Below are 10,901 nucleotides of genomic sequence, written 5' to 3'. Positions count from 1 at the left end.
TGTACTTCATGTTAACGTGAATTCGTGGGACCTGCAGGGCTGTGCGGAAGCGGGACGCTGCAAACTTGCTGGAACACGCGCGCTCAGCTACGAGCGTACGCACGGCTCCCCTGGGAGCTGCCGCCTCACTGTCTGTAGCGACGCGATAGACACGTTTCGGGGGCGTGCCCCCGCGGACGCGATTGGCTGGCGGCGGCGGCGGTGTCCAATGGGAGCGGGCCCCTGCGGCGCGACGATAGGCGGGAGCCGTGGGTCCGACCCCCAGGGGGGCCGGCCCGACGAATGGGAAGGGGAGGAGCCCCCGCGGGCGCCCGAGGCGGGGGGCTCGCCCGAGAGGGCGCGCCAGTTCCGCTGCAAGCACGGGCCGAGCTACACCGCGTCCCGGCGTCGCGTCCCGGCCTCCTCTGTCTCTATCTGCAGACGCTTCTCCAGCTGCTCCCCCCTCCACGCGGCGGATGCGCGCCGGCCGGCTGTGCGCTCCACTGAACTCGTTACTTCGCTCGAACGACTGCTCGATTAGTCCCGATAACTTCCGGGCCCGCGGCTAGGAACAGTATGGGCCGGGTGCGTGTCGCCGTGCCCGCCGGCGGTCCGGATTACGAGACTAGTTGTCGCAGATGACGCGCTCGACGGTCCGGAATATGTGACAGTGGGCAGCACCGGTGGCGTGTGGAGGACTAGCTGAGGCGAGAGTGTCTGCGAGGGGGAGACCCGAGTTACCATGTTGAGTCCGTTCGTGGACCCGAGTCACCACCACCACCTGGCAGCCATGGGCATCAAGATGAGTCCTCCGTCGTCGGCGTTGGTGCACCAGGGCGGCGCCGGCGGCACCGCGGACCACTACCAGGCGTCGTCCGCCTCCGGGGGCGGAAGCGGAGTGTACGGCGGTGCGGGGGCGGCAGGGGGCGGCAGTGCCGTGTCGGCCGCCGCGACGGCGGGCTACGCGGCGCGCGACTTCCTACTGCGGCGCGACCACCACTCGCAGGAGTTTTCCGCCTCCGGGGCCGGCGTCGCCGCGGCCTCCGGGGGCGGCGGCGAGTCCGGCGCGGGGGCGGCGGCGGTGCTGTTCCCGGCAGCGGCGGCGGCTGCCGCGCTGCACCACGAGGCGGCGGGCCACGTGCTGCCGCACGCGCACCACCACCAGCACCACCACCACGCGCTGGCGTCGCACCACGCGGCCGCCGCGCTCAACCACCAGATGCGGCTCGGCATGGACGTGTACGCGGCGCGCGCCGGCGTGGGCGTCGAGCACGGCCACCACGCCGCCTACCACCACGCGCACCACCCGCACCACCCGCACGCGCACCACGGGCTGGCGCAGCACTCGTACCCGCACCACGTGGCGGCCGCGGCCATGCACCACCACCACCAGCAGCAGCAGGCGGCGGCCGCGGCGGCGCACCACGGCGCCTTCTTCCGCTTCCGCCAGCCCGTCAAGCAGGAGATGTCCTGCATGTGGGTCGAGCCCGAGCAGCCGCCGCCGCGCAAGACGTGCGCCAAGGCGTTCACGACCATGCACGAGATCGTGACGCACCTGACGGTGGAGCACGTGGGCGGGCCCGAGTGCACGACGCACGCCTGCTTCTGGCAGGGCTGCCCGCGCAACGGCCGCCCCTTCAAGGCCAAGTACAAGCTCGTCAACCACATCCGCGTGCACACGGGCGAGAAGCCCTTTCCCTGCCCCTTCCCCGGCTGCGGGAAGGTGTTCGCGCGCTCCGAGAACCTCAAGATCCACAAGAGGACGCACACCGGTGAGTCCCGGCTCAGCGCCGCGCCTGTCACAGTACATCTTGTGTGCTATGCGAGCAGTAACCGGCCCCGGATTTATTTCGTGCTCTAAAACCAGACGTGTTTGCAGAAGAAATTGCGGTTCTGTGTTCTGCCTGCTTACGTTCATGTAAACAGTTTTTGGGTTATCACTGCCTGTCAGCAACTGATAAACGCCGACGCGTTGCGGTGTAGAACAGCACCAACCCATTGTGCCACTGAAGATGCCGCAATAAATTAAGACAAAACTCGTCTTGATTCAGTCGTGGATAATCTTCGCAGGCTTCGTTACTGTTTGTACCAAGTGAGGATTGACAAACCGACAACATTAAGGTTCTCTTTATGTATTTTTGTCGCCCAAATTATTTCCTTCCATTCGCACCATCATCAGTATGCCTGTATTCGATTCAAATCTTAGTTACTAGTTGGTCAATGAACGTCCTAAAAAGCCTAATCAAGTATTACTAAAATTTTAATAAACTGAGTATCGCTAACGACGGCATGAAATTCTTGAAACATGTTTGGGCGGGAAAGGTATAGTAAGAATAATGTTTTTTTTTTTTTCCCCCACGAACCGCATAGCCTAATAGGCTATTGTCGCGTTGCTCTGTCAAAGGACGTTTACGATTTGGTGTGTAACCTAACATTATCAGGACGTACACTGGAATATCTCCATCCTTTTCCAATGCGAATTTTTTAAGCCCAATCGTAACTTGTTACCAGCATCAGCTGAAATACTCAAATGTATGTAACCAGTCAGTTTATTTGAGGATTCCACGAACGATTTGGATCACTAAATCCGCATCGTTAGGTCTACTACTTTACAAAGGTTACCAAAAAAATTATTTTGTATGTACGATTTTGTGGGGTACATTTTGCGCGTTCTTTCAAGGGCAGACTATGTGCACATATTACTAATTTAGCTGAAAACTGTCTTGTTCTTTGTACCGTGCCGTGTGAGAAACTTTTTGAACAAGTTATTTATTTTAATGCTGTGTCACCTATTTTTCTCAATCCATTTGAGCCCACAGAGTTTACTCTCGCTAAAATCTGTTATTATGTGCATGTCCCGTTAGTATGTATTTTATCAGCAATTGTATAAAGGACTGGAAGAACGGAAGCACCTCTGTCATATTAGTTAACGTTATCCGTATTTATTTTGTTGCGTTTAGTGTGAAAAGTAAAAACACGAAACAAAAACGGAAACTTAAGCTGCAAAAATAAAACCTATTTATTATATAAAATTACCTACTGCGATAGCTACGTTTTTTCATGCGTAGCACAACGTATCAAGAATTTTTTCACGTTTTCGAGTACTGTGGGAGTTCAAGAGTGTTTTGAAAAAATGAAAAATGCCTGCGTGCTGTTCTGTTAACTCCCATAGCATCAGAAAATGTAACTCATTTCTCAAAATGCGTTGTGATACAAGTGAAAAACAGTAACTACTGCAGTATATTATTTTATTACTAGTGACACAGTTGCGGACTTTCCAGTAACATAGTGTATGATCTATGAAACTAGGTTACAACTCGTCCATCGTCTTTATATAGAATCAGGGACATATGCTTAGCGTGTCACCGAATTATGGAAATTAAAATGCGACACATTTCTATCCGTTTTGTTCCGGTGCCTTACCTTGCCCATTGTGCAGACCGGTGAAGTATAACGGCCAGATAAAGAAGGTTGTCGTATACGATCAGATGGAGAAATTTCCACGTCTGTTGCTGCGCCGAAAGTTAGTTTTGTACAGAAGCTGAGAGATGGAAACTTAATGAGACACCATCGATTGTATCTGAGGCGCGTATCTTGGAATCTATGAGGGCAGTGCATGGGATAAATTACGAGCTGCCTGTTCCCGCTCATCACTGAGAAGTATTAACTTATTCTGCTGAAGCAGGTGCACACGGAGGTCTGTGGCAGCGCGCCACTGCCGCCATAAAACACTCTCAGAATAAATTACTCTGATGTAGGCCTATTTGTCATTTGTACTAGCATACGGCTATCCTTTTAATTGCTTTGCTTAAAATGACGGCCGCTTGACAGAAAACTCATTGGGTTGTTCATATATTCGTGGATTACTTCAGGACATTGCTTAAACGCCGGCACATCAAATTAATCACAAGTTTAGGGCTGGCCGATTGGAAAGCTACCCCACATTCTCGTGGGAAATCAAAATGTCCTTTTCGATTGCATCACCACTTTCAGTCAACTTCCACTTCATGAAAAATATATATTTGTTATATTTATAAATGACACTGGTGTGGTCCATCAACAGATATAGTTTCGCTCTGTCACGCAATTCTCGTTCTTAGAACGTTATTTTAATCATTGGTGACACATTTCTGAAGGGGCGGAATTTGGGAAATGTAACTATGTCTGTTTAAAACCTTTTTCCAACAAAAAATACCCAACATATTCACTCTAATAGAAATACCGTGACTGACAGAATAATAATTTTACTGACAACGGAAATAAATTTCCCATACGTAGCTAATTTCTTCTGTATTTGTTGCAGTTTACATAGAGAGTTACGGAAATTATTACGGTCGTACGCAATTACGATGAGTTTCAAAATCGTAAAATTCAGCATCTGACAGTAACTGGCCCGTAGACTTGAAGCGTCTGTTCACACTCTAAACGTAATGTCATTGTGCCTAACGTTTCGTATATCGATACTCCAAAATTTACCTTGCCGGGAAATTTCAGACTAAGCACTCACTGTACGGTATACATTTATTTATACTCATATCGCATCTTTTCGGTTCTATAGTTGTACCTGAATGCAGCCGTGTAGACGGAAACACTATTTTTTTAAATTATCTACGCTAAGAATATAAGATGAGTTGATCGGATAGATAATGAATTGAATTAGGGAGAAAAGAAATTGAAACAAATCTTTACTAAAAAAGGAATCGATTGATATTAAATCCTGAGGCATCTACGAATTATCAGTTTATCAGAAGTGAAGGGGTGTGGTTGCATCACACCAGTCTTGCGACTTAAGACCACAACAACAACAAAAACAACAACGACAACAATAATAAAAGAAAACTTCTGCAAAATTATACAAACGACACATACAGTAATTTGGACAGATTTTGTGTGTACTCAAATCTCCCAATAAACAGAAAATAAATTGTTTCACACTTTAAATATTCGAGTAACAATGCAGAAACACTTACCATAGTGCTACAATATTTCTTTTTGTTTTGTTTAGGGTAGTGAATAGGGAAAGGTGAATAGGTGAGACTGTCAGTATTGTGGTTCACTTTGCTAGTAGTACAGAGAACGTTGTTGGCAATAAATGTTAACCTTGAGTCGTTATCAAAACTTTATTTTTTTATTTTTCTGGTTGTAATAATTCTTTCCTTAGGGAAGCACAGATGTATGAGCTACAGACTGTATGTATTAGGCTATATTCCTGTACGACAAAGAACGATTTTTTTTATATTTATGAGTGAATTTAAAGGCATCTGATAGCTGAAAATGAAATTATGTATTTTCTTTTCTGTGTGCTGCACACGGCTTTTCTTGTTGCTGTAGGTGAGAATGAAATTCCTGTATTTCTTTGCTGCGTGTTGCTGTTTGTCAATTTATTCCGGTACCACTGTCGTGCATCGTGAGCTGTGTGTGTTTTACAGAAATTCATGAATTATTTAGACAAGTCCTTAATTCACTCAGAGGCATTGCCTCAGCATGGGCATGCCGCCCGTGTCGGTAATTTGCAGAGTTTGTTGCTCCTGTCCGTATATTCAGCTAACGAGACGACTTCCGTCCGTTTCCACGGCGAAGCTCGTTGCAGCAGCGGATGTTTGCAATTTGCATTGAACAGACGCGGCAGCGAAAATTGCAGATGCGACTTCCCTCGCCCTTGATAGGAATATTTTGACATTTATTAGCTTCGTAGTCCGCCATCCCTTGCCCTTGTTCGTGTATTGTTCCACGGAATGCCTCAAATTTTAAGAGGCCCATCCAAGATGCTTAAATATACATGTTTAAACGCGTTTCTGTAATGGAATTACGTTCTGTTTCCTCCTGTTAAGTTACAGCTGGGCTGAAACTGTGATTTCCACGATAATTTGTCAACATCTCCGTTTACACGAATGTTGCACCTTTTTCAGTTATCGTAAACAGCTGTCACGCTCTTAGATTTTATCCATAGCGCCTTGCTGATATTTTGATGTTCTATAATAATTGTTGAGTTACTAATGTGTTCCCGATGTATTATGTATTCGTCAGAGAACAAAGCTACTCAGTTGTTGTTTAACGATTATTTTTTCCAAGAATTAAAAAAGCCAACAGTTCGGGTAGTATTGCTGTTGAATTTTACAGAACCGCAATTAGTAAATTTTTGTTAAAGATCACCTTGATATTTGCTGAAAATTAATCTGGCAAATTACGAGTATAGTTTGCTATTTGTCACTAAGAAGACACAATTGATTGTGTGATCGTCTGGTGCACGTCCCCATTTATAAGTAAAATGTTTAGTCGATATACAGGTCATACCCGCCCATCCCTTTAAATTAAATTGTTTGTCATGTATAATAATAATCACCCAGTCAGGGATGTTTCATGACAAGATGGGGAAGAGGGTGGCATATTTTCAACAGTTTTGTGGGAACAGAAATACGCATATTCGTTGCGTGGTTATTTTGTAGTGAGCGAGTACACTACAAGAGAGACTGGTTTCGTTCGACAGCTTGTAGCCCTATCTCTGAGCCTGTCTGCCGCACTCAGGAATGCATTCCATCCTCCTTGCACAGACAGTTTGGTCGTTAGCATAATGTTATCTCGAGGAAAGCGTCTTCTAAGATTAGAATAACTCTTTTTTTTTAGATTGACACGCTACAAAAGTCGAATTCCCTTACATAACGCAATGTTAAGACAGCGATTATTGACACACCTGTACAGAACTGAACAAGGCTTGTCTTCGATTGTTCGTGCGTTTAGCATAAAATGTTTGTCATTATCTGGAAGAAACAGCAAACGTGCTGATACGGAAACGGGAACTGAACATTATTAGACTCAAACAGTCCACGACACGTTCATGATTGAAGGAAGTGCTTCAACAATGTTAAACTTTCAGTGTATGGGGATGAGTAAACATTTGATTCACGAAATGTTTAAAAAGCATTACAGAGTCTTATTTGGAATACCACAGAAGCTTTATGTTTAATAATTAAAAATAAAATTTATACAATGGATAATGTTGCTGTACCACCGGCCTAGTTCATAAGCGTGTCACAAAATAGCTTCACTCAGCTCGTCTCGTGACGCTTCTAGTTAACCACTCAAAGCAAAAGACAAAGATTCTTTGTGAACTGGGTGTTTTAGTACTCACACTGATTAGTTTGTAGTTAAACTTATATAATATCTTGAGTTAGACGTCCTTCTCCACTGCAATCGAACTTTACTTTCAAATTGACAGGTGAGAAGCTACCCCTTGGGAGTAATGACTGCAACAATCAGCGAAAGGTCAGCGTTTATTGGGTAATTTTAATGTTAACTAATATGGTGTAACATCCTAAATAATTTATAACTTGTACCGACGTTTTTTTCCGCCGTTTCAATTATTGTGAAACACATTCTTAATCCATCATAAGACTTCTTTCATTATACGTTTCTGTGTTCACAGACTAATACCAGTCCGCATTCTTTCACGTTTTCGCTTCATGCTCTTAGCCGAACATTCTAATATTTCATCAGATGGTGGCGACATTTCTCATGCTAGACACAAAATGTACGAAAGAATCGTACTGATTGCCAACAGCAGCATTTGTGATTCCAGCTTCATTTGTTATGTACGAGATTAAAGCTCAGAGTCTTTCTGCAAATCCATTTTTGCTCTAAAATATTTCCTTTTTGTACGTGAGTAGTTGCGTTTTCATGTTATCATTTTCACTGTTATCGACACAAATATCAGGATAGTGCGGTAGGACTGCTTTCGTACTCTTTTTGTTCACGTTTCATCCTTTACAGCAAGGTATAATACGGTAGATTTAACAAAATAAAATTTTTACCAACGAAGAATTTCCGTTGTCCCTGTTCCATGTGTTAGTTTGCCCGTTTCCTCCTCAGCTTCATAAATGTCTACGATATCCATCACCCTCCCTGTTCTCTTATTTGCTTACCCTTTTTTGTTCTTGTGAGCACACATCTTTTCGTTGTCTGCTGGGAAGCTTTCAGTACGTGGATGAGTCATGCGTTCACATACAATTTTTCACAACTGTAGATCAGAAGTGGCAGCACACATTAGTTATAGACTCTCTGTCTCAGAAGCATATGTCAATTAAGTTTTTGTAAGGTGATCATTTCCCCAAACGAAATCTACTGTTGTGCTTCTGTTTATTTCTTTCAGTATCCGTCAATATGAACTTTTTAGTCGCTTTAATTACATGAACACATCATTAACAGTGGCCAGTGCCTCCCTTACAGGGCAATGGTTGGATATAATCCATTTATAAATATACTCTCACACTTGCTCTATCAAATTCTTCAACTTCTCCTCATCTAAGGGAAACAAGACGTGGTACACAAATTAGGAATAAGATCTGTGGACGCACGTTCACTTTTCATACTAGTTCATTGGTTGTAAAACCTCTTCCAACACAGCAGACTGCAGAAAATTGTGTTAGTGAAACGTCGTCATTACCTACAAATCCTTTATTCGTCTGAATGTGTGAAGTCGGTTGTGTCACTGAGTGTGTCTTATTGAGAACTGGCTGTAGAATTCAGTGTAGATTCACTTAACTAAAAGTATTGTTGAAAGCTGATGATAATACGATTTCCAGGGATAGTCAATAGCACGCCAGAAAGTGTGTACCTCGCCTTTTATGAGCATCGTGTGCCAGTGTTTCTAGGATGAGAATAGGATTCCAGGTTCTCCAACAAGTTAAACATATTTGAGAGTGACGCCCTTAGAGAAGCCAGATGTAGTTTTCTTTTTCCTTGTGTGGAGTTAAATACTGGCATCAAATCACTCCAGTTTGTTTGGTCTTCTGCTAACGGTCGCGTGGCAAGAAGATGTTTATCGTCAACGAAAAATTATCGTCGTCACCACTATGTTGGCACAGAGAACCTACCGCGATGCTGCGGGATGATATTGCGGTATTGGCTGCCGACTGTGTTTTAGTGTTTGCTAGGCTTAGAACGTAGCCGGCGCGTGGGCTTTTAGGTAATTTTTGCTGGGCCCAGTAAGCGAGTGGAGTAGGAAAGTAAATCGAAAATATTGGTGCACTGTACAGCGGCTTGCGAAGTATGTTTCTTCCTAGACGTTTGTTTATACATCGCGCGTCACAGCAGGTCCAGGCGCCACGGAGCCGCCCATAGCAGAGCCGAGTTATGTGCACACCCACGTATTCTTTATTAGAAAAATGAATGTTAAATTGTATGGCAGAGGGTACTTCTAATTGTAAACATGTATTAAGGGTACTTCCCGCTCCACTCATGGACAGAGAGTTGAAGGAATGGCTGCGGAGTGCTTGTCTGCGAGCTGTTGAATACGTCAAGTGACCAAGTAACCTGTGTGAACTCTAAGGGGTAGATACGTGGACGGCTAAAGAATATTCATTGTTGCCACCAAGAAGGACGGTTCTGGAATTTTTACAGCCGGCTTGTCGCGAGATGTGCGGCGTCTGTCCACCGTCTGGGAATTTTCAACACTTTTGTTAAACTCTCGACTTTCAGACAAGACTGACCGTCGTAGCGCCCTTCATTGTGTGCGCACGATGTCACCTCCCAGTCCTACCTCATATGCGTTCCATTCTTCAATTACTCTAAAACTGATTCTGTATCCTATTTACAGCTTCAAAATATTTTTCTGGAGAATGCGGGCTTCGTTTCTGACTCGATACAACTATTTAGACACTTACTTATTGTTGTGGCTTTCATTCCAAAGACTGGTTTGACGAAGCTCCTCTATAACTACTGGAACTACATCTTTCTGATTAGTGTATTCATCTCTTTGACTCCCCCTACGATTTTTACCACCTACACTTCCCTACAATACTAAACTGGTGATCTCTTCATGTCTCAGAATGTGTTCTACCAACCGATCACTTTTTTGTTCAAGTTGTGCCACAAATTCCTTGTCTCCCCAACTCTATTCAGTACCTCCTCGTTAGTGACGTGATCGACCCATCCACTCTTCAGCATTCTTTTGTAGCATCACCTTTCGAAAGTTTCTTTTCACTTTGTATCTAAACAGTTTATCGTCCATGTTTCACTTTCATACATGGCTACACTCCAGACAAATAGCACAGAAAAGGCTTCCTGACACTTAAACTATTCTCTATGTTTACCAAATTTCTCTTTTTCAGAAATGCTTTTCCTGCATTTGCCAGTCTGCATTGTAATACCCTCTCTACTTCGACCATCATTAGTTAGTTTGCTGCCCAAAAGTAAAACTCATCTACTAGTTTTAGTTTCTCTGTGTAGCATCACCCGATTTAATTCCACTACATTGCTTTTGTTGATGTTGATCTTATATCCTTCTTTCAAGACACTGTCCATTCCTTTCAACTGCTCTCCCACCCCTCTGCTGCCTCTACTGCCTCTAACAGAATTACAGTGTCATCGCCAAACCTCAAAGTTTTTATTTCTTCTACCTGAACTTTAAATCCTACTCAAAATTTTTCTTTGGTTTCCTTTGCTGCTTGTTTAATGTACATATTGAATAACATGGATGATATGCTACAACCCTTTCGCACTCCCTTCTCAACCACTGTGTCCCTTCCATGCCTCTCAACTCTTACAACTGCCGTCTGGTTTCTGTGCAAGTTTTAAATATCGTATCGCTCCCTATATATACCCCTGCTACCTTCAGAATTTCAAAGAATATATTCCATCAACAATGTCTAAAACTTTACTGAATCTATAACTGAAAGCTATAAATGAAGGTTCGCCTTTCCTTAATTTGTTTTCTAAGATAAGTCATAGGGTCAGCACTGTCTGGCGTGTTCCTTCACCCAAAGTGATCTTCGCCGAGGTCTGCTTCTACCAGTCTCCATTCTTCTGTGAAGAATTCGTGTTAGCTTTTGGCAACCATGTCTTATTAAACTGATTGTTCAGTAATATTCACACCTGTCAGCAACTGCTCTTATTGCACTGTGAAATATCTTTCACTAGCACATCGT

General features: G+C 44.4%; 1 protein-coding gene across 1 annotated transcript in view; it reads left to right on the top strand.

The window, feature by feature from the left end:
- The first annotated feature begins 360 nt into the window (after nt 1–360).
- Nucleotides 361–10,901, top strand: part of LOC126335068 (zinc finger protein ZIC 1-like) — a 226,256-nt gene continuing 215,715 nt past the window's right edge. The window contains exon 1 of the mRNA XM_049997953.1: nt 361–1,751. Coding sequence (XP_049853910.1) covers nt 722–1,751 — 1,030 coding nt within the window. The 5' untranslated portion in view covers nt 361–721. The remainder of the gene's footprint in view (nt 1,752–10,901) is intronic.

The sequence above is a fragment of the Schistocerca gregaria genome, chromosome 2 (genome assembly GCF_023897955.1).
Source record: "Schistocerca gregaria isolate iqSchGreg1 chromosome 2, iqSchGreg1.2, whole genome shotgun sequence".
NCBI classification, from domain to species: domain Eukaryota; kingdom Metazoa; phylum Arthropoda; class Insecta; order Orthoptera; family Acrididae; genus Schistocerca; species Schistocerca gregaria.
The sequence above is the reverse complement of the archived record's forward strand: the minus strand, read 5'-3'. Positions and strand labels throughout refer to the sequence as shown.